At 52.4% G+C, this 26,507-nt stretch overlaps 1 protein-coding gene across 2 annotated transcripts; it reads right to left on the reverse strand.

The window, feature by feature from the left end:
* Nucleotides 1–1,148: 1,148 nt before the first annotated feature.
* HNF4A (hepatocyte nuclear factor 4 alpha) lies at nt 1,149–26,507 on the reverse strand. 2 transcript variants are annotated; one of them, XM_027078069.1, is made up of 10 exons: nt 26,227–26,507; nt 21,953–22,127; nt 20,754–20,848; nt 14,829–14,935; nt 13,974–14,129; nt 9,994–10,081; nt 8,943–9,098; nt 5,927–6,163; nt 2,614–2,766; nt 1,149–1,556 (listed from the first exon to the last, which is right to left on the reverse strand). In XM_027078069.1, exons 1-10 carry the CDS (start codon nt 26,339–26,341, stop codon nt 1,414–1,416), a joined length of 1,425 nt encoding a protein of 474 aa, XP_026933870.1. In that variant the 5' UTR covers nt 26,342–26,507; the 3' UTR covers nt 1,149–1,413. The 2 variants fall into 2 exon arrangements, with proteins under 2 accessions (XP_026933870.1, XP_026933871.1); XM_027078070.1 differs by having other exon boundaries at nt 1,414–1,556; nt 2,644–2,766; nt 26,227–26,341.

Here is a 26,507-nt window from a genome sequence, read left to right on the forward strand (position 1 = left end):
TGGGATCAAGTCTTCGCTTGGTCACATACTAGCTGTCTGAGTTTCAGAAACATGGCTTAACCTCTTAGATCTCAATTTCATCTTCACTAACGATCTCTGGGTAGGAGAGAGGATGACAGGAGATGGTGCAGGTCAAGTGCCTTAAGACAGTGCCGGGAGGAAGCACTTGAGACAGACCCTGTGGAATAATTCCTCTTTGTTGCCACTCTGACCTGAGGTTCACCCATCTATCTGTCTTCTCCATCCCCAGCTTCATCTCTCTCACCTGGATGACATTATCAGGCCCCATGTGATGTCTCCGCTCCCTCCCAAACTTCCCACCTCTGTAGGACTGCGGTCTTCAGCGCCTGAAAGCTCAGCTCACTGCAAATCACTCCCCGGCTACTCACAGCCTGGGGACCCAAGTCGTCAAGTCTTGGTCTGGCATTCACGGTCCCCAGGCTGTCCAGCGTGCCCCCTCTGCTCCAGACCGCCCCGTCTTTCATCATCTCCCTCCACACCCTCCTTCTTACCTCCCCGCCTTGCCCAGGCTGTTTGCTCTTCTTTGGAACGTCCTGTCTCATCTGCTCCACCAGCTGGAATCCAGCCCTTCCTTAAAGGCCTGGTGCACAGTCTACCCCCTGCTACCTTCTCTGACCACTCCAGCCCTCCTCCCAGCTCCTGGCTGCAGTGTCCACCCTGGACTGTTCTCTCATTTTTGGCCGCCTATAGGGATCATCGCTCTGACTCAAGGGCTCCACTCAAATCCCTGAAGAAGGAAAGAGCCAGGGGTTAGAGGAGAAATGGAGTCTCCCTTCTCGACAACCTCCTACACTGCGCCTAGCTCCAGTCAGTGCTTTTAAAATGCTCCCGGGATGACTGGGGGAGCTGTTTGCAAGTCTTCCTCAGCCTCTGGAGAGGTGGCTTTGGAGAGATTAGGATGGCTGAGGAAGGTGACAGTGGCGGTTAGGACAGCAGAAGAGGGATGGGTAAGGTGCCACCGTCTGACCCAGCCTAGAAGGGCTCTGTGTCTGACAATGTGGCAGTACTAGGGACGAAGTACCAATCTGAGTGGGGAGGGAGCCATGTTTAAGCAAGGTCTTGTGTCGTCTCCAGGCAGCAATCCTCTAGGGGTGAAGAAGTTGGGGTGAAGGATGAAGGGAAGGCAGTGGCGTCGGCAGGAGAAAAGTTGTCCGAGGCAGCGGAGGATGTTTCAACGGGGGTCTCCCCAAGTCACAGCCCCGTCACCAGAGCGGGTAGTGAAGGGTGGCAGTGGGACGTGGCCCATAGCCCAAGTTCTAGGGCGCTCGCCCTTTCCATTACTGCTCTGGGACTGGCCCTGTTGTCACAGCTTTCTTCGCTGTGACCAAGTGACCATCGGGGCTCTCTGAGGGGGCCGGGGGGCTGGCAGAGCCCCCTCCCCCTAGTGACTTGCTAGATGACTTCCTGCTTGGTGATGGTCGGCTGTGGGATTGCAGAGGGGGGCTTGACGATTGTGGCGATGGCTCCCGGCAGGAGCTTGTAGGGCTCAGACCCTGAGCCACCTGGCGGTGAGGGCTGTGGAGTCTCAGGGGTGGCTGGAGGGATAGAGAGACAGACAGGGGCTGCTCAGAATGCCAGCCCTTTGGGGAGTAAACGAAGAGTCCTGGGAAAGTTCGTCCCCCTCTCTGAGACTTAGTTTCCTCTACCACAAAATGAGGGAATTAGACTAGATTCTCTCTAAGGTCTCCTACGGCCCAAACCTTCTGAGTCCCAGATCACCAAGTCTAAGTTCCATGAGGTCTGGAAGGCTGTGGCTGGGTCGGGTTCTCTGGTCAGAACCTTTTGCCCAAGTCCCCATAGCCCCCATCTCTTCCACCATTTGACATGGAGACTTCAGCTGCTGCTCTCAAACCAGAGCCCAAGTTGACTCTCCCTATGGACAATGGGACATGTGACAGGAATATCCTTTCTTGGAGAAAAGGAACAGCAGTAGATGCGACCCAAGGGTCTGGTTAACTGGTTCAAAAAATACCATTTCTTTGATGTTGAGGCAGCTGAGTAACAGAAACGAACGGCCCCAGCGCCATTACCAGTTCAGAAAATAATTTTGACCATGACCCACTTGGCCAACTTTATTCAATGGCCAGCTTTCCCAAAGAACAGTCTCAGTGAAATGCAACCTCATCTTAGTGGGCCACCTCATCCCAACGATAACCTTACTCTTTGAAGAACTTTGCCCGATGACAAACTCACTCTTGGGAGATATCACCTCAGAGGACAATCTAGCCCAGTGGAGGTTCTCATCCAATGAATGGTCTCACCCAACTGTCTAATGGACAGCCTTACCCAATTGGGCAGTCTTACTTCAATGAACAATTTTACCTAGTGGACAACATCACCTAATGGAATTCTCACCCAATGGGCAGCCTCACCCAGTGGATTGCCTTATCCCAAGGGCCGCTTCATTCAGTGGAGACCGTCCATCACCTCAGTGAACAAACAGCCTTCACAATGGATGTCTCACCCCTCATTCCCTACCCTGGAGCACAGAGAACTGTTTTATCCCATTTCCCATCTTCTAGACCCGACCTTCTCCAGATTCCCTCTTAGGCCCCAACCTCACCCCTTCCTGGGTAAAGCCCAATTGCCCACCTGCCTGCCCCCTGGGTCGGGGCCACTCACACATCTGTCCGTTGCTGAGGTGAGCAGGCATCGTGTTGGCAACAATGACGTTGGTGCCCATGTGTTCCTGCATCAGGTGAGGGTGCAGGGGGTGATGGGCATGAGGTGCATCACTGGAGGACCCTGCAGGTAGAAGGGGTACTCAGTGAGGATGAAAGAGTCTGGGGTAAAGTCCATGGGCCTTGAGGCACCATCTTCCTCCAGTGTGGCCGATCTACCTGCCCATCCAATACTGACAGTGCCTGTTGGGCTCCTATTTCCAGATTAGTAAACGGGGGCTTCCATTCCTATCCACAGGCTTCATGAAGGTACGGAGAGGACACAAAAACCAAGAGAATAAAGTGATTTGAAAGAAACAAGGAGCGTCTAAAGAAGCTGTGAGATCATTTAAATATTGCAGCAAGCACTGTATTGATTACATGTTAATATAATGGATTCAATCAATGGCTCTCAAAGCTCCTTGGTGTGCAAGTCCTTCAACCATTTGGTCCCAACTCACCATTAAGCCTCATCCCCTATATCTGAAGCCCAAATGACCTACTTATAGCATCGATGTGTCCCCTGTACTGTCCTAGCTCTGTGCTTTTGCTCCTGTGTCACTTCCACTAAAGATGCCTTCTACCTCCCCTTCCCCCCGCTCCCCCAATATCCCTAAGTCCAAATTCCAGCTCACAAATTTCCTCCTTTGGGAAGCCTCTCCTGATTCTCCCCAGTCCAGTAGGAAGTAAACCTCTCCTTCCTTGGAATTCCCATCGTCATTTATCTGTAACCCATCTTTTGGGACCAATCACTTCTGTCTGTGAGCATTACAATTACAGGTGTATTTTTCTTCTCTCTTTGAGGTCCTAGCAAAGTGTCTGGAACACAGTAACTGCTTCAAAAAATGTGTCAGAGAATGACAGTACCATATATATAAGGTCTGGTAATAGGCTATGTTCACTAATATGACAATGATGGAATTTTAGGGCTTGCAAGGGGACTCTAAAGTGTACCTGTCGCAGTGATAGCTGTCAATTATTGAGCACCTGTTATGTGCCAGGTACTGCTTTATAGCACTTTTCATGTTTGACATAATTTAATCCCCACAGCAATCCTGTATAGTGGGTATCATTATTAACCCATTCTACAGATGAGATTATAGGACCCGAAGAGATTAATTATCTTACTCATGTTTATCTGGCAACAGAACACAAGCTCCTTCCTGACCCTGATCTCAGTGACACCTGATTCATTATGACCCCATATTCACAGGGTCAAAGTGAGAATGAAATGAGTTACCATATGACAGTGGTTCTCAGCTGGGGGCGATTTTGGTCCCGCAAGGGACCTTTGAAAATATGTGAATATTTGTCACCACTGAAGGAGTGATACTGGCATATCTTGGGTAGAGGACAAGCATGTGGTTAAACAAGGTACAGAAGAGCCCCCTCAGCAAAGAACTGTCCAGTCCCAAGTATCTGCTGAGGTTGAGAAACCTTGTCCTTGGCCATCACCAGTAACTGTGTCGCCTCCAAAACCTTCAGTTCAATCATCTTCACTTAGACCCTGCCTCTTACCTTTCCAGCTCACTTCCTCTAGTACCACCACTGCAAAACTTCTTCAGCCCTATTGACGCTGTCATTTCACTGACCCCCACTTTTCACTCTTGTCACCCATCCACATTCCTCTTAGTTCAGCCAAGATTCCGTGGTACATTGTTATGATCACCGCCTTGCAATCATCCTCAGCTCTCTCCCAGGTCCCCTTCTTAGCAAAACATTGTCAAAGGGCGGTATACTCTTGCTATCTCCACTTCTCCACGTTCCAACTCACTCACTCTGTAATACCCGCTCCCCTGCCTCAAATCTGGTTTCCTTTCCCACGGTCTTCTGACACTGCTCTCAACACAATCGCCAAGAGCCTCCTTCTCCCTCCTGTGGAATTTAACACAATTAAATGTCTGTCCCCACTCAAACACACTCTCCTCTTGGATTCTGGGACTCTCCCTGGCTTTTCTCCTATCCCCCTGGCTAGTCTTCCTCTGTCTCCTTCTTTGGCACCTAGTTTCTGGGACACCACGAAGCTGCCCCTCATCCTCACCTTTGGGCTTGTTTGAGCAACAGAGTCAAACATGCATCTGCCTCCTGGATAACTCAACCCGGATATCTAACAGTCATCTCAAGCTTAACTAAAGTCTAACATGGATTCCTCACCACCACCATCATCCCCAGCCTCCAACTGTTTTTTCTCAGTCTTCCCCATCTCAGTAAATTACTCCACCACCATTCCCGTTCCTCAAAGCAAACATGTAGGTTTCATCCCTGACGCTTCGCCTTCCCCTCACCGCCCCATCTGATCAATCAGCAGATCCCGTGGGTTCTTCCTCCAAATAGATGTTCAAGTTCATCTATGCTGATCAATTTCCAGTCATGCCTTAGTCCTAGCCTCCTTGTCCTTCCCCTGATTGGAGACAGTGACATGTCTCAGGGGTCTCCTGTCTCCACTTTGCTCCCCTGAAATTCACTTTCTACCCAACAATCAGGGTAGTTTGTTTAAAACATTAGTCTGATTTTTCAGTCTTTTTATAAGAGTAGTGATGAGAATACAATGCAAATTTCTGACCATAGCCTTTAAGACAATGTTTATGAGTTGGTTTCTGCTCAATCTCTACCTTTATCTCATGTAACTCCTCCCGTCTCACAACCTTATCTTTCTTGAAGACACAAGCCTCCCCTGCTTCAGGGCCTTTTGCACTACATCTCTTGGAATGTTTCTCTCTTGGCTTTTAAATGTTCTCTTTCCTTCCATCAGGTCCGTGGCATAAAAGTCACTACTTCAGTGAAGTCTCCCTTGGCCAACCTATCTAAAGAGGCCCCTTTTCAGTTATACTCTATCATATTACCTGGTTATTTCAAAATCTGTAGTTGCCCTCTTTATTATATACTTGATAATCATCTGTTTCCACGAGCCTTTATACACAGTGGCAGGCGCACGCACACTCATACACACACACTCATACACAACCTCCAGGAGGACAGAATCTTGTTCTCTGTTGAAACTCCAGCACTTAGAACAGTGACTGGAACATGCTAGCTTCTCAGCACCCGAATTAACAGACCATTATCCCCATTTTCCTGATGAGGAAACTGAGGCTCAGGTAGGTAAAAGGATTTGCCGAAAGCTACAGAGTGAGGAAGTGATGGAGCTGAGAGGTGAACTCAGGTCTGCCTGAGGCTTGTGTCTTGGAGAGGCCGCCCACCCCAGCCCCGCCCACCTCTCATCCCTTCCTGGGCCAGGCACGGACCTCCCAGCAGCATCTCCTGCAGCAGGTTGTCGATCTTGGCCATGCCAAAGAGCTTGATGAACTGGATCTGCTCGATCATCTGCCAGGTGATGCTCTGTAGGGTGGGCAGCAGCAGCAGCAGCTCGCCGAAGCGGCCGCGTGAGTCGTACTGGCGGTCGTTGATGTAGTCCTCCAGGCTCACCTGCACCTGGGAACGCAGCCTCTTGATCTTGCCCGGGTCGCTCAGCCCCTTGGCATCTGCAATGGGAGAGCTTGTGCAAGGGAGGCAGTGGGGGCCACCTGGAGCATCTGGGGAGGTGGGACCCAGATGTCCCCTTACTCCTGAGGCCCTGATAGGGGGACCTCGTGGCCCAGGTTCACATAGGGAGTCCCCAGCAGCGCTGGGGCAAGGATTCACGGTCCTCAAGAATCAGAGTGCGCTAATGCGAGCTGTAGCTTCCCGGACTCAGGCAGAAAAAGGTTTCTGTCACATTTCCTAAGACGCAGAACTGGGAGAAAGAAGTGGAAGATGGGGGGCAGGACTTCAGGAACACACCCAAGAGGGTACCTTGCAACCGTCTCATCTTAAAGATGGGGAAATCGAGGCACGGAACAAGGAAAGGACTTGGCCCAAGCCACACAGCCATTTGTTGGCAGATCCATGATGTGAATTAGGGCTCCTGACTCCCAGGTAACGTCCCGCCATCCAGACCTCAGCACACACTGCTTCTGCTGCCTTACAATAGCCTCCCCTCTTCTCTGCTCCCTTGCCTGTGTCGTCTTGGGGTTTCAGCTTAGTTTACGCTTCCTTCAGGAAGCTGTCTCCATTCCACCCTCCAAAGTCTGCACTCTCAGTGTCCATGGTGTCCCCAAATTTCTGTGGCTCTTCCATCACTACTGAGCACACAGGATGTAATTGTCTCTTCCACTAGCACAGGCCCCAGACGCACAGGCTCAGCGGCCATGGCTCACAGGTCTAGCCGCTCCGCGGCATGTGGGTTCTTCCCGGACCGGGGCAAGAACCCGCGTCCCCTGCATCGGCAGGCGGACTCTCAACCACTGCGCCACCAGGGAAGCCCTCTTTTGTCTTTTTAAACCCACTACTTAGCACCATGTGTTGTCAATATTTGTTGAATAGATAATTAGATGAGAGGATGGGTACATGGATGGAAGGATGAATGAATGAATGAAAAAAATCAATGAATACATTCTAGATCCTTAACTAAGAAGGTGATTCAAGTGGTCATCCAATAGTTAATCTCAACCGTCATGGAGGTAATACATTTATTTCCTCTTTTATTTCCTCTTTTATGGATAAAGTAAGCAGCAGAAAGAGAACTTCACCCACATTTCCAGTCCAGGGCTTTCTCTTCTGGGCCACGTTTGTGCATTCTTTCATTCAGTCAATAAATATTTATTGAGCACCACCCACGTGCCCGGCCCTGTCCTAGTTCACCTGCCCGTCCAAGCCAGGTTGCTGACCCTGACTCAGCATCAGTAATCCTGCACATTTTACTGAGCAGTTACTAGCCATCTAGCTCCGCGCCAAGCACCACAGGGGATGCAGCCTGGGCCAGGCTCTCGAAGAAACTAGAACTAGAAATCTTACCCCCTCAAGAAACGGGGAATAGTGTGTGGTAGGTAGGAATATGGGCTTAAGAGCTGGATAGTCTGAAGTTCAAATCCAAGCTCTGCCATTTCCTGGTTGTGTGACCTTGGGCAAGTTAATCGATCTCCCTGTGCCTCAATTTTCTTATCTGCAAAATAGTGATCATGACAATTCCTACCTCACAAGTAAGAAAGCGAGAACATCCACAGGAAGCGCTTAGAACGGAGCCTTAGCGAGCACTCCATAAACAGTGCTCATTTCCTCTGTGTCACTATTTTTACTAGAGGCGATCTCCATGCAAGGAGGGCCTGGCGCTAAGAACAGCGTCTGGCACACAGTAGGTCCTTTCTCACATGGAAGGAGGGAAGGAAGCCAGCAGGCTTTTGCAGCCCAGGCAACCATCGTGACATTGTGAAATGAAATCACACTTTGCACAAAGACACAACTACAACAACGTTGTATAAAAGTGCAGGTGGGGGCTTCCCTGGTGGTGCAGTGGTTGAGAGTCCGCCTGCCGATGCAGGGGACACGGGTTCGTGCCCCGGTCCGGGAAGGTCCCACATGCCGCGGAGCGGCTAGGCCCGTGAGCCATGGCCGCTGAGCCTGCGCATCCGGAGCCTGTGCTCCGCAGCGGGAGAGGCCACAACAGTGAGAGGCCCACGTACGGCAAAAAAAAAAAAAAAAGTACAGGTGGAAAGTCAGTAGATGGAATGGGGAGAGTGGGGTGCATAATCTTTATTCTGCTAATGAAAGGTTAGGAGATACTGCCTACAGGTAATGGGACAAGAAATAATAGCATAAGCGCAGGACATTATAAAGGCGAACAGTAGAGACGCTGAAATAGCAAGAAAAATAGATTAGGAGGAGGGGGGAGAAAAGATGGGAGTGGTGATAGAGAAAAGTGCAATCCTCAGCTATCACAAGAGGGAAAATATGTTCTAAAATGGATAAACCAAGGAATAGAAGGGTTAGCATTTTATTTAGAGCTGGAGAGGTAACTGCCAGAAGAAACAGTAAAAAGAATTGGAAACGGTTCCCCCATGGGGAGTAGGCTTTGGACAGGAAAAGTGTGGTGGGGAAGACTACTTCCATTTTGAGTGTGTGTAAATATTATTTCGATAAAAAATTTTTTTGAGGGAAAGAAAAGAAGGATGGTAGGAGGTAAGGAGCAGAAAGCAGGGAGGAAGGGAAAGAAGGGTAAAGTGGGAAAGAAAAAAACCAAGCCTCTGGAGTCAGTGCACCCTATCAAGTCATTTCAGCCCTTTGAGCCTTGATTTTCCTCATCTGTTAAATGGAGCTAATAGAAATGGCCTCTCCTGGTTGATGTACTAAAGAGATGAGGTGGTAAACTCAGGGTACATAACCCAGTAGGAGAAGTTTGGCAGAGGGTCCGGAGCATCAGGGGAGGGTGGGAGGTCTGGGCTGTACCTGGGTCAAAGAAGATGATGGCTTTGAGGCAGGCATACTCATTGTCATCGATCTGCAGCTCCTGAAAGGGCAGCACCAGCTCATCCAGGATGCGGATGGACACACGGCTCATCTCTGCCAGCTCTGGGCAGTGCCGAGGGACGATGTAGTCATTGCCTGGATGGGTTGGGAAGGAGAGGGGATGGGGAAGCCACCTGGGTGTACCCCTCTCCCCTAGCTTTGGACAAGCCCTGCCACTGGCAGTTATAATGCAGCTGGTGCCCATGGGAGGAGGGGCCTGTGGGAATTGTCACGCCCATTTTACAGATGAGGAAGCTGAGGCCCTGATTAAAGGAATGAGTTGCTTGCAGTCACTGGACTGGGCCTGGAGCCTGACTTCCTAGGACCCCTTTCACATCACCCAAGCTCCATTCTTCAACATGACAACAGACCCACAACACTGATGACACTAAAGGGCCACTTCGGAGGCATAAAAGCACCAAGGATAAGGGCTCAGTTTCTGGAACTAGATTGCCTGGATTGAGTCCTGCTTCTACCACTGACTAGCCAGATATATTTGGGTAAGTCATTTTCTGTGCCTCAGTTTTTCCATCTATAAAATGGGAATAAATTACAGAGCTTACCTCACATGGTCGTCATATTAAAGGAGTTAGTATTTGTAAAGTACTCAGACTAGGGCTCACGGTGCGCCCTATATAAGTATTTAAAATAATAAACAAACATGCTATGAAGGCATAGGTGACATAGGCTGGGGGTTTGTGCCATTCCTGGATGTCTTTTGCTCCTACTCCAGAAAGTACACCAGAATGCACAGGTTACTCCAGGGCTAACCCTGACTGTGCTCTAACTTCCATGCTGGGGAATTGAGTTCTTCGAGTCCACATTTCTTTGCATCTGAGTGGGGTATCCAGGTGAGAATACTGAGGACAGGACCATTCCTGATCTTTCTCCCTCACTCCTGCACACTACCATGGAAATCTCCCGTGCCCAGGTGTGCTCCATGCTGGGCACACCCTCTGCAGAGCCCTGGCTGGGCAGGCAGTATCCTCACCTAGAAGCAGAACGTCCTTGAACACCATGGAGCGCTTGGTGGCTCCGAGCAGCAGGTGCTCGCCAGCATGGGCTCTGAGCAGGGCCACCTGGAAGAGAGAAGGGATTGCGTCCGGTGTCCACACCCCTGGGAAGGTGTCCACACCCCCGGGAAGGCTGCTCCCGGCCAAGTCAATGACCCTGGGCAAGTCAGCTTAATGCTCTCCTTGCCTTTACCTGCCTGAATTATAAAATGGGTATCAGAAAACTGCTGCCTTGGAACGTCCCTGGTGGTCCAGTGGTTAAGACTCTGCATTTCCACTGCAGGGGGTATGGGTTCAATCCCTGGTCAGGGAACTAAGATCCCACATGCTGTGCAGTGCGGCCAAAAAAAACCAAAAAAAGAAAAAAAGAAAAGAAAGAAAAAGAAGAGAAAACTGCTGCCTTCCTCCCATAACGGATAAAACTGCCTGGAAGGGTAAAGAACATGTGCTCAGAGCCGGGAGACCAAATGCTGAGCCTGTCCTTGAATTGCTGTGTCCAGGTTAGCTGCTGCTCCCCTCTGGGCCTCATCTGCATGGCTGGTAAAACTAACAACTGGGTATGTGGGGTTTTTTTTAGCAGAAACTTAAAGGCTTTCATCAGACTCTCAAGAGGGTCTACAAACCCAAAAAGTTCTAAAACTTTTAGAGCTTTTTCCTGAATTCCTACCCATGGATAAGCTATGAAAGATTATGAAGACTGTTTTGTAAAAACGCAGATTCTCAGGCCCTACTGCCAGAAACGCTGATTCTGTATGTCTGGGGTGGGCCCAAGAATCTGAAATTAACAAGCTCCTTGGTTGAGTCTGATGCACCGTTGTGTTTGGGAAATCATTACTCCGGGAGATCTCCAGGGCATCCACCCACTTGACGCCGGAAGATTCTAGATTCTGAGAAAGCGTTATAAGAATCTGGACATGGATGTTGCTTCCCGAGGCAAAGGTGTGAGCACTGGTCCTTGGCAGGAGATCTGCTTGACCGACCCCTTCCCTACAGAGAGGACAGGGAGGCCTTGGAAGAAGACTGAAGTCTGAGGTGGGAGCCCTGCCAGTGCACAGGAGGACATCGCTTGCCCTTTCAGAACCACCTGCTTCAGTGCTTGTATTAGGACCAAAGGATGGGGCTGGTCAAACAGTAGCAGGCTGGTAGCCTCAAGGATCTTATCTGCAAGGTTGGGTTGGGGAGTTTGGAAGTGTTTTAGCAGGCTAAGCTAGGAGGCAAAGATGCTTTTATTCATTAATTCATTGGATTGCTCATTCTTGTAGTCGTCAAATGTTGAGTATCTACTAAGTGCCAGACACTTGTTTGGGGACACAATGGTGAAAGGAAAGCAAAGGAGGGAGGGAGGAGGAGAAAGGAAGAAGGAAGGAAGGAAGGGAGGGAGGGAGGGAGGGAGGGAGGGAGGGAAGAAGGAAGGAAGGAAGGAAGGAAGGAAGGAAGGAAGGAAGGAAGGAAGGGAGGGAGAGAGAGAAGGAAAAAATAGATTGATGGAGGGAGGGAGGGAAGGAGAAAGGAACGTGAGGGTCATGTGATAAAGAGCAATGAGGCAAGAGCAACTACATTCGATGAGGAGATCATAAAAGGCCTCTCCAAGGAGGTGAAGTTGTTCTAAGGCACGGAGGACACCTGGTACATAGTAAGCATTCGATAAACATTTGTTTGAATGAAGCAGGAAGGAATAGGTGAATGGATGAGCCAACTACTTAACATCCTCTCCAGATCGAGCCCCTCCTACCGCCATGCCCTTACCTCATCTGTTCCCCCATGGTTAAGCCTGGTGAGGGTGACAGGAAAAGAGGAGAAACGGCAAACAGCCTTGGAGGCGAGAGCTTCCTCTCCACGACCAGGGCAAAAGGAAGCCAAAGGATGCTGATTACTGAGCACTTCCTATACGCCAGGTGCCATGCAGGACTTTCGTCACTCACCCCAGTGCCTCTGCGATCAAGAGGCAGAAGACCTGGATTCACACCCTGTGGCTGCCTTGTTCTGTGACCTTGGGAATATGGCTCTTTCTCTCCAAGCCTTAGTCCCCTTATCCAATGCTACCCAGCCTTCTAGGTTTCAATGGGTTGATGTCCAAGACAAACCAAGAAGCAAACAAACTTGGAAGGTGGTTCCTGGGGCAACGTCGACAGACAGTGCCCCCAATTCTCCCAGGTGTGCCTCACTCATCTTGGGCAAGATGAGCTCCTTATACGCCATGAATGGGGAGCTGGGAACCCTCCTGGCCCTGGGTCTAGCCCCCTAACATGGTGGCTGTTCTGGGGGCGGGCAGGCAGGGGGGTGGTGATGTTAATGATTATTCTGTGTTACTGGCCACCCATCACTGCTCTCTGAGAATGCTCTGAGCCCCAGCCAGGAAGGTTTGGGTGGGAAATCGAGGTTAACAATTGCTTAGCTTGGGGGGGATCTTGTTGCCCTGTTGAGCCCCTGGGAAGGAACAGGAGGGATTAAACATTAATGCAGACTCTCCAGCAGAGGGGACCAGGGCCAGAACATGAGGAGCAGGGGAAAAGGCAGGGGCCGCTCGGCCGAGATCCCTGCCTTGTCATCCCTTCCAAAGCAGAGAGGAATCCAGGCGAGAAGGCGTCTGATCTAGCCCCCCCATGAGGGTGAGGGCCAGCCAAGCCAGGGTTTTCACAGCGTGTCCCACCAGGTGATACTAACGTACTCCAGGAGAGCCTGGGCATCAGAAGCCTTCGAGAAGCCCTAGGCTTCCCAAAGTTCCATAGCTGCCTTGCCTGAGGACTTCTCAGAAACTTTAATAGACCGACATGTGCTGCCAATCTTTTGTGCAAATGTGCAAAACAGAGAAGCAAATGCACCAGGAGCCGGTACCTGGAACACTACCCATTGGTGTCCCTCAGCTTCCCTTGGAGCTGAGAAGGTGACCCAGCCCAACTCCTCTTTCCCAAACAGGGAAAGTGTCTGCAGAGGCCTCGGGGGTGCCCTGGGCAGGCACTACCATTTACAGTATCTCAGAAACTCAACTGTCCTCAGCCCCTGCCCCTTCAGCCCCCTTTTTCCCCTGGGACATTTTTTGGTATTCCAAAGGAGGTGCTTTGGGAAATAAAATGCTGAGTTAAGCCATCTTGGTGGGATACAAGGAAGAAACTGACAGTTAGGGAGGTCCGCTGTGGCCTGGGACTGTGTAGGTGCCCCGTTACATGATTCACGCTTCTCAAATGGTAAGTGGGAGATTGGGACGGACGTGTACACACTACTATACACAAAATAGATAACTAATAAGGACCTACTGTATAGCACAGGGAACTCTACTCAGTACTCTGTAATGGTCTATACGGGAAAAGAATCTAAAAAAAAAAGGGCATATATGTGTATGTATAACTGATTCACTTTGCTGTACACCGAACTAAATCAACCATGCTCCAATAAAAACTTTTTAAAAATGGCAATGTCCCTCAATCCTCCCAACAGCTTTCTGAAGTGGATATTACAATTCCTACTTTACAGATGAGAAAATGGAGGCTCAGAGAGAGAAAGTAATTTGTCCGGGATCACACAGAGAACCTATCTTAGAGCAAGGGCTCAAGCCCAAACCTCCTGATCCCTGCCCCTGACCCCCTACCAACATCCTCCCCAGGAGAGCTGCCTGGGGCAGTGGTGCAGTGGCTACTAGCCTGGACTTTGAAGCTTGTCTGCCTGTTCTATTACCAGCTGTGTTGGATACTAGCTGTGTGATCTTGAGTAAGTTACTTAACCTCTCTGTGCCCCAGTTTCCTCACCTATAAGATGGTCATAATAGCACTGATCCCCTAGGGTTGTTGGAAGGATTAAATGAGCTAATATTTATAAAGTGATTTAAACAGCTCCAGGCACACATGAGCACTGTGTATGTTTGTTAAATAAAATCAAACCAGTCCAAGGCTATATCCCAGGTGGGCCAGCAGGACCCACCTGCCCAGGGCCCGCACTGCCCGCAGACCATGTTCACCCTCACCTGGTCGTCCAGGGGGAGCTCGCAGAAAGCTGGGATGTACTTGGCCCACTCGACGAGCACCAGCAGCTGCTCTTTCATGGACTCACACACATCCGCGATGCTGGCGATCTTCTTTGCCCGAATGTCACCATTGATTCCAGAGACAGGGGAGGTGATCTGGGGGAGATGAAGGAAAATGCTGGGGATGGCCGGGCCCTCCTTACATCCTCTGTCCCCTGCACAGAGCCCCCACCCCGGAGAGTTCTCCTGTCTGGAAAAGGGCAGCTGGACTGTGGGTGCCTTCTCCACTCTGAAGGAAGCTCAGGGAAAACCGGAAAGGGAGGATGCTGAGGAGGCAGTCATGGGGGAAGAAGCTCTCTCTGGGTCTTTATCTGCTGCCTGCCCTGTGTGCCCTCCTCCACCAGCTCCTTTGAACCCCAAGGAACCCCTCAGCCCTAGAGGAGAAGCAGAGCAAAAATCCTCATCCTCATCGGATAAGTGGAGAAACCACTGCCCAGAGAAGTGCTGTGACTTGCCCAAGGTCACACAGCAAGGGGTTGGCTGAGTCCCATGTGCTACTCTGTCCACTTGTCCACTCCTCTTTTCTCTCGGGGCTAAGCTGATCTCAGGCCCTCAGCGAGAGAGAAAACTGCTTGGCTTGCAGAATGCAGGCCCCACAGGGCCCCTGAGCGCTGGCTGTGGGTCTTTGCTACTAAACCGGCTGAGCGACCCTGGTCTCAGTTTCCCTTCTGTGATAGCTGAGGGCCCTCCCATCTGCTGCTCCAGGGCCTGGCTGGGGAGGTCAGGGGTGGAGTTGAGATTCCTCTTTGGGGTGAGGGATCCCCAGGTGGGTGGATCCTGGTGGATCCCCAGTACCTGCTGGGACAGGACCTCGGCCTGCAGGAGCGCGTTGATGGAGGGCAGGCTGCTGTCTTCGTAGCTCGACCTGCGAGTGCTGATCCGGTCCCGTTCGTTCTGGACGGCTGTGAGGAGGCAGAGAGAGGTGGGGGTGGGGGGCTCCTGTGACATGAGGGGTGGCTGAGGAGCAAGGGGAGGTGGCTGAACCCAGAGGGAAGGACTGCAAGGCTGGCCTGGAACAAAGGAAACAGGGTGGGAGGTGGGAGTTGGGGGCGCCGGGGAGCGTCCAGAGGGCAGAGCCAGATCAGCATGTGGGAACGGGGGGAGATGGGTCCTGGCCCAGCTGTGGGAGAACTTGCCAAGCACCACAACTGCCCCGCACACAGCTGGGTGGCTGTAGGAGTGACCCAGCCGTCACTGGAGGCATGTAAGGTCGTGATGACTTGGCAGAGGGCTCAAGGTGGGTCTTGAACTTTGAAGAGGGGATCTGTCTAGATGACAGGCTTTCAAGCTCTGTTTTGAAAAAGGGTCCCTTTCTTTCCAGATGAAAGTGTATAAAACAAGCAAAATGAATTGCTCTGGGTGACGGAGATGGTCAGGGATTCCTGAATGTGGAGGCAAAAGGCCCCACCTGCCCTCAGCCATCAGCAGGAAGGGCATGTGCTCTAGACAAACCTCTCAGGAGCAGCTCAGGAAAGCTCTGGCTCCCTCCTGACCGACTGCGGGGGCCCCCCTGCCAGGAATTCAGAGACCCAGGGCCTCCATCCACCAGGGCCTCACCCCCCCACCCCGGGCATCCCCATCCTGGCCTAAGATGTAAGGTGGTCCTTCTGCTGCCCTGGCCTGGCCCTCGGAGTCCGGGAGGCCTCACGGTGGTGGAATGTTTTTGAAGCTGGAAGGAGGGAGGACGAGGCGGCAGGAGACCTGGGTTCCTGTCGGGATTCATCCCTCACTCTCCCTGTGCTGGTGGGGGTCACATCCTCTCTCTGGGCCTCGGTCTCCCCATCTATAAGCTTTTCCCTCCAAACCTGCTCCTCGGGGTCTTTCCCATCCCAGGAACAGGCAGGTTCTTTCTTCCTCCTGGGAGTCTCACTATATGCCTTTTTTCTCACACTCCAAATTCCATCAGAAAGCTTTGCAAGCTCCATCTGCGGCTCCCGCTCCGGGCTGGGCCCTGGGGCAGTTCAGACCCTCCTCACCGGTCACTGTGCTTCTGGCCTTGTCCCTGCAGTCTGTGCACCTCTCGAAAGACAAAGGGATCCCCTAAAACCCAACTCAGGTCATATCCCTCCACTGCTCAAAACCAGGACCTCCCCATCATACCCGGAGTAAAGAGACAATTCCTCGCGATGGTCCTGTCTCTCCCATCTCGCTTTTATTTTCTCTGCCTGTCAAACCTGCCTCCCCGCTGTTCTGGGACTCACTCGGCCACTCTCCCTCAAAGCCTTCCCACGGCTGTTCCCACTGCCTGGAATTCTCTTCCCCTGCAGCTAAGCTGCTTCTTCTTCATTTACTCACGTCTTTGTGCAAATATCACCGTCTCAGTGACACCTGCTCTGACCATCCTGTCTGATGTGGTATCCCTCCCACAGGCTCTGCCCTTTCTCCAGCCTTAATTTTATTTTTTTGCTGTACACGGGCCTCTCACTGTCGTGGCCTCTCCCGTTGTGGAGCACAGGCTCCGGACGCACAGGCTCAGCAGCCACGGCTCACGGGCCCAGCCGCTCCACGGCATGTGGGATCTTCCCGGACCGGGGCACGAACCCGTGTCCCCTGCATCGGCAGGCGGACTCTCAACCACTGCGCCACCAGGGAAGCCCCTTCTCCAGCCTTATTTTTCTTCTTGGTACTTACTCTCTGTTTCTTTCTTCACTCTCTGTCTCTCTAAGAGGAGAAAAGCTCCAGAAAGCCAGAACATCATCCCTATTGTCCGCTGCTGTAGCCCCAACAAGTAGAACAGAGCCTGGCGCACAGTAGGTGCTCAATAAATATCTGTTGAGTGGCTGAAAAAAGGCGCAGGATGAGACAAGCTCTGATTCTTGGGCACATCCTATGCCCCGTTTCTCAATGGAACGTTGACATTCCCGCTATTCAACTCTCTCCTGATTTCACACATTGTTGAAATCAGAGAATGAAAGTCAGATAGTGTACAGGGAGCCCAGGAATTTAGTGGGATATGATAGAGGTCCCAAGGTAAGAAATCTCCTCTCCCCAGACCCACCATCCTGGACGGATGCCAGCTCCCAGCACCGCTCCCCTGCCCGAGTCCCGCCCCGCCCGCAACACCCCTCCCATGGCTACCAGCCCGCACCCACCAGGGCGCCAAGTGGCGGCCTAAGAAAAGGGCTGCTGTCAGCAGCTGGGGATTGGGCTCCTCAAGGTTAGGCCGGTGTTATCAGTGCCCGGCGCGAGCTCAGTCACGGAATGATGTTTTCCACATGTTTGCTCAGTATTAGCAGGGTCGGGGACCTAAGGTAACTTCTATTGAATATTAACCGGCCCGGGCAGAGGCGGAGAGGAGGACCAGCCTGTCTTCCGAGAGAACCCCTGAGTCGGGGCGTAGGGGAGTGCTGGGCCGGGGTTCCCAGGAAGGGCCTCTCAGACGGCCCCTGGCCTACCGCCAGCTTGCACCTCCTGCACCCCTGGCTCTGCGTCCTGGGCTGGATTTCCGACGCCAAGAGTCAGACATTTGTCCTGGGTCTACCAGCAGGGGCCCAGGAAGGTGTAGGTTTAGAGGAAGAAATTTGAGACCGGCTGTTGAGCCCACTGATTCCCCAGATTTCTTCCCAGAGTCTTTGTTCTTTCAGGGAACCCACTTCTGACCACCGTGGAATAGCCTCTGGCCAAACTTATAAGACTTTGAGGTCGAGAGGAAGTTTCAGGAATCTCGGCCGAGAAGGTGCCTCCCAAGGCCATCACTACTAGATTTCATCCAGGGACCTGGTGTCTGCTCAGCTCTGGGGAGGCTGAGCTCTAGTCCTGCCTTCCCCCACCCCGACCCAATCACATCACCTCTCTGGCCTCAACTTCTGCATCTGTAAAATGGGGAGGGGGTAGATCTGATGACCTCGTATACAACTGACTGGTCTATAAATGCTATGTTTGCGGCCCATACCTTCCTGTCCTCAGGGGCAACTTTTGAGTTTTAATCCCTGGATCTTCCTAAGGCCATCGAGGAAGGGAAATAAAAACTGGTCCCAACTCTCCTGATCACTGGGGCTTCCACCGAGAATCTCTCTTGACCTCCCACCAGGCCGAGGAGGGGTGTTGGGACTGTAAGACTTAGGTAGAGCTAGTAATGTCCTGACTCCCCAGAACTTGACCACAGTGGCAATGGAACACGTTGCTACCCTGGCCTGTTCTCAAAGCAACCAAGCAACTGCATGTGTCATGATCTCCTGGTTAACCCAAGCATGTAAATAAGCACCAACCTTTACTAGCCCACACTCACTTGCCATCGGTCAATTCTCCTATCCTTCTGGAGTAATGCCACCTTCTCCAAGACAAGAAGCCATTGGCTATTCTCAAGCCTGAGCTAAGGCAGAATGGCCGGGGGCTCTCCCTCCCCTTCCAGGAGCCAGGATCCGGGCCTGCTGCCTCTGTGGCAGCCCAGTGGGAGGATCAGGGAACAAATACACATGTCCTGGTGGGCAGTATGTACTTGTACGGGTAGATCAGTGGGCGTAAAGGTAGACTCAGAGCTGGAAGGGTTCATTATCCACCCCTGTCCTTTTATAGATGTGAACACTGGAGCCCAGATGGGGCAGAAACTTCCTCGAAGTGACATGTGAAAGTGCCTCTGAATATTTAATAAGAGACATCTATAACGACCATCCAGATGCAGGACCAGGCTACCTACAGCCTAGGAAGGTAGCCATCTGCTCAGGTGAGCTGCCAACCTTTCTCCCACCTGCCTGTCACAAGGCCTGGAATTTTAACATGAGAGATTCATTCTCTCAAACCTAAAATCTTAGGCTGTCGGGGTGATTGATAGAATCACTGGCTCTTAGGCTATAGCTCTCAATCTTTTTCTTGCCTCCAGCCGTTCATGCATGCCTCATATTCCCATTCATAACATTTCTTTCATTCTTTCTTTCTTTTTTTTTGGCCACGCTGCGCAGCATGTGGGATCTTAGTTCCCCGACCAGGGATCGAACCTGCGCCCCTGCACTGGAAGCATGGAGTCTTAACCACTAGACCACCAGGGCAGTCCCCCATTCATAACATTTCTCATTCCACAAAGTCGTTCTCAAGTTCAAGGTAAGACTGGCTCAATCCCATTGATAACTGGGTAGGGGAGAGCAGGGGGGCATCTGCCTTTTGAAAAAGGCCCTCCCCGACTTTGAGGATAACTGAGGTCTGGATGAGAGAATTGCGTTGCTGCGAGCCAGAAGGGGCCTTGGAGACCACGCACTCCTTCGTGAGGATCACAGGCCCAGGTTTCCCAACAGGGCTAGTGAACTCTAAGGGCTCTGTAGGGATGAGACCCAGAAGCTGTTTCCCAGGGAGGGAGAAGAGAAAACAGGGGCTCAGAGGTAGAGTCGGGGAGGGGAGACAAGCAAAGCCAAGTTCCCGTCCTTCTCAGTCTGCCTGGGGAAGGCTGGGTCCCAGGATCCTGCTGCGGTGTAGGGTGGGGTGGGGTGTGTGTGTTTGTACAGAACTAGACCAAGGGTTTTGGCTGCTGTGCCACAGCTGCGGGCTGGAAGCGAAGGTCTGGGAGCCAGTCCCAGGGCTGGGAAAAGTGAGTTGAGCAGAGAAGGAGACAGAGATTTGAAAATGAGCTCAAGTTACCCAGAGAAGCGGTTAAAAGATGTTTGCCAAAAAAAAAAAAAAAAAAAAAGATGTTTGCCTCCTGAGCTTAGGCTGAAAAACTTTTAAACATTCCTGGGGTCTGGAGGGCACAGTAGGCAGCACTGAGGTATCGTCTAAACAGCAATGAACTCGGGTCCAAAGCTCTGGGTTCAAACCTCGGAGCTTGTCTGACCAGCGGCGGGGCCTTGGGCAAGCTGCTGAACCATCCTGGGCCTCAGTTCCCTCGTCCATGAAAAGCAGGAAGGATAATAGTGCCACACGGGGCTGTCATGAGAATGAAAGGAACTATCAACTGTGGAAACGCCCAGCCAGGGGATTGGTATCTGCTGGTGGCAGGAGGCCAGGGAGACCCGAATAAACATTGTGCCCCAGCGTTCCCATCCTCCTCCACCCAGGATGAGTCTGGGGCCTTGTTCCCTTTTCCTAGAATGGGAGAACGCTGGGTCACCCGATGCCCAAGAAGGAAGATTAAGAAACTGCTTGCGGGGGGCTTCCCTGGTGGCGCAGTGGTTGAGAGTCCGCCTGCCGATGCAGGGGACACGTGTTCGTGCCCCGATCCGGGAAGATCCCACATGCCGCGGAGCGGCTGGGCCCGTGAGCCATGGCCGCTGAGCCTGCGCGTCCGGAGCCTGGGCTCCGTGATGGGAGAGGCCACAGCAGTGAGAGGCCCGCGTACCGCGGGGGGGGGGGGAAATAAAAGAAACTGCTTGGGGAGGAAGCTCAGCTATAGAACTCTCGCACCCCTGCCCCCATTCCCATTTGCTGAGTCTGGGTGGTGGGTCCGTGGATGTTCGTAGTGCCGTTCTCTACACTCTTCCTAATGTTTGAAATAGTATAGTAAGAAAAAGCACCCAACTCGGCTGCCTTGTGTTGGTAAAGGCAGGCAGGGGTGGTGGCGCTGGGAACCTGAGTAGCTGAAAGTGGGAGCTTATCTCTTGGAATCTTTCTCAAGACCAAGCCCAGCCCCTCCCTATGGTCAGATTTTCAGGCCCTCCCTCCTCTCAGCCGTTAGCCAGTCACCCTGGGGCCTGTCACCAAGTCATAAAGTTGTGGCCGCAGTTGTAAATGGCTGCCGGGAGCTTGCGGGTGCAGGTGGGACAGTGGGGTGGCAGGGGGAGGGTCGAGGCTCACCTTCCTTCTTCATGCCAGCCCGGAAGCACTTCTTGAGCCTGCAGTAGCGGCACTGGTTCCTCTTGTCCTTGTCCACCACGCACTGCCGGCTAAATCTGGGGAGGGCTTTGGATGGTCAGGTAGAGAAGAGACAACCTTCCCCCTCCCAGGTCTGAACCAGGATCCTGGCCATCTGGTTGACCTCCAGCCTCTTTGTTCAAACCTTTCATCCCAGGAGTTCTTCTGCTAACCAACCAGGAGCTGGAAAGGCCCTATGGACTCTCTGAGAGCCCAACCCTGTCCCGCTAAACATGGGGAAACTGAGGCTCAGAGAGGCGACACGTGGCCTCAGACCACTCAGCTGCAAGTAAAAGGCACTGCTATTTCCAGCATATCCTATAAAATCCCAGAGCCCAGAGTGGGCTCCTGATTGTGGATCAGTGTCAATACTTGGTCCACATAAGCCACATTCTTGGGGGGGGGGATATGGAATAGAGGCAGTACCCACAGTGGTTATGGGTGGGACCCTGAGTGTCAATCTGGGCTCTGACATTGATTCAAGCTGGGTGACCTTGGGCAAATTCCTAGTCCTCTCCAAGCCACAGCTTCCTCATCTATAAAATGAGAATAATAATAGTAACGACCACAGCGGGGTGTTGACAGGTGACAATGAGATAATTACCTTAATGGGGCTCAGCACACAATCTGTTCATAGTAAGGGCTCGTAAGGGACAGCTACCATTATTTTATTATTGCTGTTACCCAGAATGTGAGATGCTTTGAAGGAGGGATCTCCAAGGCCTTGAGAGAGGTGGAAAGGCCGGGGCCAATCCCCTATTTGCCCCAGAAAAAGCACCAGGTTGGGGGATGGTCCTCATCCTCTGAGGCTTCAGAGTTGGCTTAAACCACATGGGTCCCCATTTGCTAAATGGGAAAAATAACAATGAGCTTCTGGGAACAGTTAATACAGGCAAAGACTTAGTATGGTGCCTGGCACATAGTAAGTACTCAATAAATGTCAGTCTATGGCTTTATGATCAATAAATGAAGTTTCTAGAACAGATGTTCCCATCTGGATCTGCAAGGACTAAGAAATCAGAGGAGGCTTGAAGGGCTTGAAGGGCAGATGCCTCTGGGACTTATTCAGAGAGAGGACAGACCCGGGGGGACATTAGCCCACGTGCACCCATTTCCCAGCTGGAGAAATCAACGTTCCTCACCTGCAGGAGTACATGTGGTTCTTCCTCACACTCCTCCGGAAGAAGCCCTTGCAGCCGTCACAGCTTGAGGCACCATAGTGTTTGCCTGTGGCCCGGTCCCCACAGATGGCACACAGGGCGCTGACACCCAGGCTGTTGGGTGCGTTGAGGTTGGTACCTTCTGATGGGGACGTGTCTGCACCACAAAAGAAAAGTGAGGACACAGCGGGGGCAGAAAGTCACCTCCCGGAGGCCCTGCTCTCCTGGTGGTTTAGATTCAGAAACTGAGATGAGCATTGTGGGGACCTCCCCAGGGCTTCAGCCTCAGCTACACCCAGGTGCTGTTATACTCCCTCCAAGAACTCGGGCAAGTTCCTCGCCATTTTGGAACCCCCATTTTGCATCTGTAACTTAGGGATGGTTGTGGCACTGACTTCACAGAGTTGTTTGCAAAGGTCTGTTCCTCCCCATCGTGGAGACCGCTAGCCCCAGCTTTTCTCTGGGAAGGAACGAAAACCTGGCTGTCTCCCAGGATGCATCAGACCCTTGTAGACCCTGATTGGCTGGGTGGGGGGGACCGTGGGAGGGGCAAATATTCCCCCAGTGTCTGCCCAGAACCAGGTCCTGTTCCTCACTCCTCACTGAGTGAACAGGTCTGGGTGGCTCTCAGCTTGGTACCCAGGGGCCCTGAAACTCTCCCAGGGAACAGGAAGACATACATCAAGGACAGTGGCTCGTTTGCCCCCCTGGGAGGATCATGGCAAGGATCTGAGCACCTCATAGCAAAAGCTACTGCATCTATGTAAATGTGAAGAGGGGAATAAGAGGCAGGTGGCTGGGGTCCTGGGTACTAGTACTGCTACCAACTTGCTTGTGGCCTTGGGACAAGCTCCTTTTCCTTGCTTCAATTTCCCCTGGGCCTCAGTTTCCCTAACTGCAGAGAGGGGCAGTTTGACTGATCCAGTTGTTTTCCATTTTTTTTAAGTTTCAGCAGCTGAAACCTCTTTTTTGTAAGCAAATCTTCCACCAAGGATAGACCTCTTAGAGAAGTTGACAAGCACTATCGACCATCTCCCCAGAAAAATGCCTACATACGCACATCTCACAAAGTCACACACACACGTGTTTTCATAGAAACCCTGAATCCAATCCTGAATTCCTAGGGAACATCGAGCTAAGAACTGGAGAGGGATATAGTGCTGTAGTTAAGAGCACAACCTCTATAGCCGTTCTGCCAAGTTTAAATCGTAGCTTGTCCACCTCTTAGCTGTGTGACCTTGGTTGCATTAATTTACTTCTCTGTGCCTTCATTTCCTCACGTGTAAAATGGGGAACATGATAATCCCCAGGTCTGTTATGAAGATTCAGTGAATCAATATATGTGAAGTGCTTGGCACATAACAAGCACTATATCAGTGTTTGTGAAATGAAAACTTTTCTGCAGAAGAAAACTCTGGGAGCAGATGACTTCCAGCTTCCAAGCACAAGTGGACATCTCATTGCGGCTGTGGCCTAGCTGAACATCACCTAGACTCCCGAGGGTGCCCAGGAGTGCGGCCCCCTCCACTTGGTGAATTATTCCTGGAGATGGGGATAATTGTTAAACTGCGTTGGTGCCCTTTCTCCCTCAGCCTTGCCTCCTCCAACCCCCAGGAGAGCTGACCCCACAACTCAGGCGGAGGCTGGGGGAAGGGGCTCCCATATCCTGGGCAGGATAGGCTGGGCGATGCCAAGTGTATCACCCCACTCCCGGGGTCACCTGATGCTGGGTCAGCTCCCATTCTCCAGGTGAGAACATCAAGGCTCGGAGAGGACAGGACTTGCCCAGAGTCATCACATTGCTGTTAAGTAGAGGAACCAGATTTATGGTCCAGGTGTGAGGGCCAGTGCTGGCCTCTGGCCAGTGCTGTCCTTATTGGGGTGTCTGCTGGGGCCTCTGATAAACAAGGACTTCTGCCACTTCTGAATCAAGAGTGGCAGGCAGGTAGGGAGCTATCTTTGGAGCCTTCAAGCCTCCAGCCCAGGATGAATGCAAAAGATAACCCCAACTCTCAACCCACTTCAAACTCCAAGGGAGAACGTAGACTCTTCTTAGAGATGCTCAGAGTTCCTGAGACGACTCATGCGGGGCCAGGACCAGTTACCAGCACTAAGCACTCAGGTGCCTTATCGTTTTGGTTTTTTTTTTTTTTGCGTTACGCGGGCCTCTCCCATTGCGGAGCACAGGCTCCGGACGCACAGGCTCAGCGGCCATGGCTCACGGGCCTAGCCGCTCCGCAGCATGTGGGATCTTCCTGGACCGGGGCACGAACCCACGTCCCCTGCATCGGCAGGCGGACTCTCAACCACTGCGCCACCTCGGAAGCCCCAAGTGCCTTATCTTACTGGATCTTCTGGTTAGCCCTGGGAGGCAGGCGCTATGATTTACTCCCACTTTACAGATGAGAAAACTGAGGCTCAGAGAGGAAAATGGCTTGGCAAGTTCACACAGGTAGGAAGGATTTATGCCAGAATTTGAGGCCCGATCTTTCTGGCTCCAGAGCTGGAGGCTGTCCTGTCTTCAGAACAGCCGGTAAGGACCTGGCCTCTGTCTCAGGAACACACAGTTCTCGGGAGCTGGAGATATGCGCTTTGAAGGGGTGATGGGGGCAGCCCAGGGCTGGGCGGTGACCAGGTGTGGCAGCACACACTATCCCTCTGGGGTCACACAGACCCTGCCTAGTGCAGCAGCTTCTTGTTTACCATTTCCTGTGTGTTTTCCCCTCAGTTCCCTCACGTGATACCCGGACACTCCTAAAAGCCGGCCGGCCAGCAGGCCTCAGGTGACTAAGCCCATTTTGTAGAATATACAGAGGCCAGGAGAGGGGAGGTGACATGCCCAAGGTCACACAGGGGGAGGCGAGCAGCTGGTAAGACTGACCACGGGCAGTGCCCACTGACCACGGGCAGGGCAGACACCTCTCTCTGGCTGAGCTGAGCTGACCCAAGTTCTACAGACCTCAGCTGAAGCCGCGGCGCCATGGAAGGAAGGCAGGTGGAAGGCCAACCTTGGCCAGCTGCCCTCTCTCCTGTGAGGCTGGCCTTCGACCAGTCAGGTCCCGGCATCCTGGCTTCCAGGCCTCCTCCCTTCCCCCATCTCTTTGTATAGGAGGCCCCCCCCCCCGCCACCTTCAAATGTGCTCTAGGTGATATGGGAGCGTATGTATAAACCTGGGGAGAGACACACAGGCAACACGATCTGCTCTAAGACAAATGGACCTGTTGCTGATGTGAATCGCATTTGTTGAATGGCAACCCTGCACATCACGTGTACACAATCACATCACGTGTACACAATCACATGTGCTCTGGACCCCCGAGGGCAGGGATGCGCACACACAAACAAGCAGGTATAAACAGGATGCCCAAACGGGACATACACCCAGGAAGCTCGGGGCACACAAACCAATCCACATCCACAGACCACGTGTGCAAACATCCACAGACACACGTACACACACTCATCACCGCTCACGGACATAAGCAAGACAACACAGGCATCCCTAGAGACACCAACAAACACAGACCCACTCAGTGAACAAATGCAACTAGAAATAAGACACAGAACACGCACACACAGACGGGCGAACACAAACGTGCAAGTGGATTCCCGGAAACACACGTTTGCAACACACTGCCACCTGCCCACACGCGTACACGGAAACTCATGCACGCACGCCAAGAGGAGGTCACGATCGCACACCAGCGCGCACGCACATGGCACACGCACTACTGATCCGCGTCTCATTTAGCAAAACCTCCCTGAGAACTCCATTTTCTCTGAGTGGGGCGTTCGCCCCAGGAAAGTCCCAAAGATGCCCTGAAACACAGCTGTACCTCCATCCACCGTCCCCAGGGACAGGACGTACCTTTCCATCTCTCTGGACCTAGAAGGGACCACGTGGACCAGTTACTGGAGCTGGACACCAAGAGGAAGCTCCCATGAAGTCCCCGCTCCCAGTGACACGCTGAGCGGGGACAGCTTTGGTAACGGGGACCACAGGGGCCTGGCAGGAATACCTGGGACCTCCTTTTGCTGAAGATTTGCCCTTGCAGCACCCCCCCAACCCAGAATACCTCTGGTCACTGTACCTGGGCACATCTGCTTCACCTGGCAACACCTGTGCTCTCACCTATGGGACCAACGTGCTAATCTATCATTCTCCCAGTCCCAAATTGAGTGCTGAAGACTCGCTCCCGTACCTGGGCACACCTGCCCCCAACTGGCACACCTGGGCACACCTGCCCCCACCTACCATTGCCCATCGTCAACACCTGCACATTCTCAAACTCCAGGGTGGTGTAGGCTGGGTCCAGCGCAGCACTGTAGTCGGCCATGTCCATGTCGACAAGGGTTTTGGAGAGGCGCATCCTCCCCTCTTCACACCTCGGCCACCTGCCCTGCCCAGGATGCCCACCCCGAAGGCTCTGGGCCGAGCCCCAGCCCCCGCCCTCCGCCCTCCCACCGCCTCCTCCCAGGTGCCCTCTCTGCCTTCCTGCGTTTCAAACCGTCCTCTGGGAGGATCTGCCGGGAGTC

This window comes from Aethalodelphis obliquidens, unplaced genomic scaffold (assembly GCF_003676395.1).
Source record: "Aethalodelphis obliquidens isolate GAN/ISIS:26980383/991018 unplaced genomic scaffold, ASM367639v1 scaffold42, whole genome shotgun sequence".
In the NCBI taxonomy this organism is placed as follows: Eukaryota; Metazoa; Chordata; class Mammalia; order Artiodactyla; family Delphinidae; genus Aethalodelphis; species Aethalodelphis obliquidens.

Coding starts and splice junctions, on each gene's coding strand:
- HNF4A (XM_027078069.1), bottom strand. CDS start 26,341: ATGCGCCTCTCCAAAACCCTTGTCGACATGGACATGGCCGACTACAGT. Junction 20,849..21,952: donor AACCACATGTACTCCTGCAG/GTGAGGAACGTT, acceptor AGCCCTCCCCAG/ATTTAGCCGGCAGTGCGTGG. Junction 14,936..20,753: donor GGCTGGCATGAAGAAGGAAG/GTGAGCCTCGAC, acceptor GCCTCCTCACAG/CCGTCCAGAACGAACGGGAC.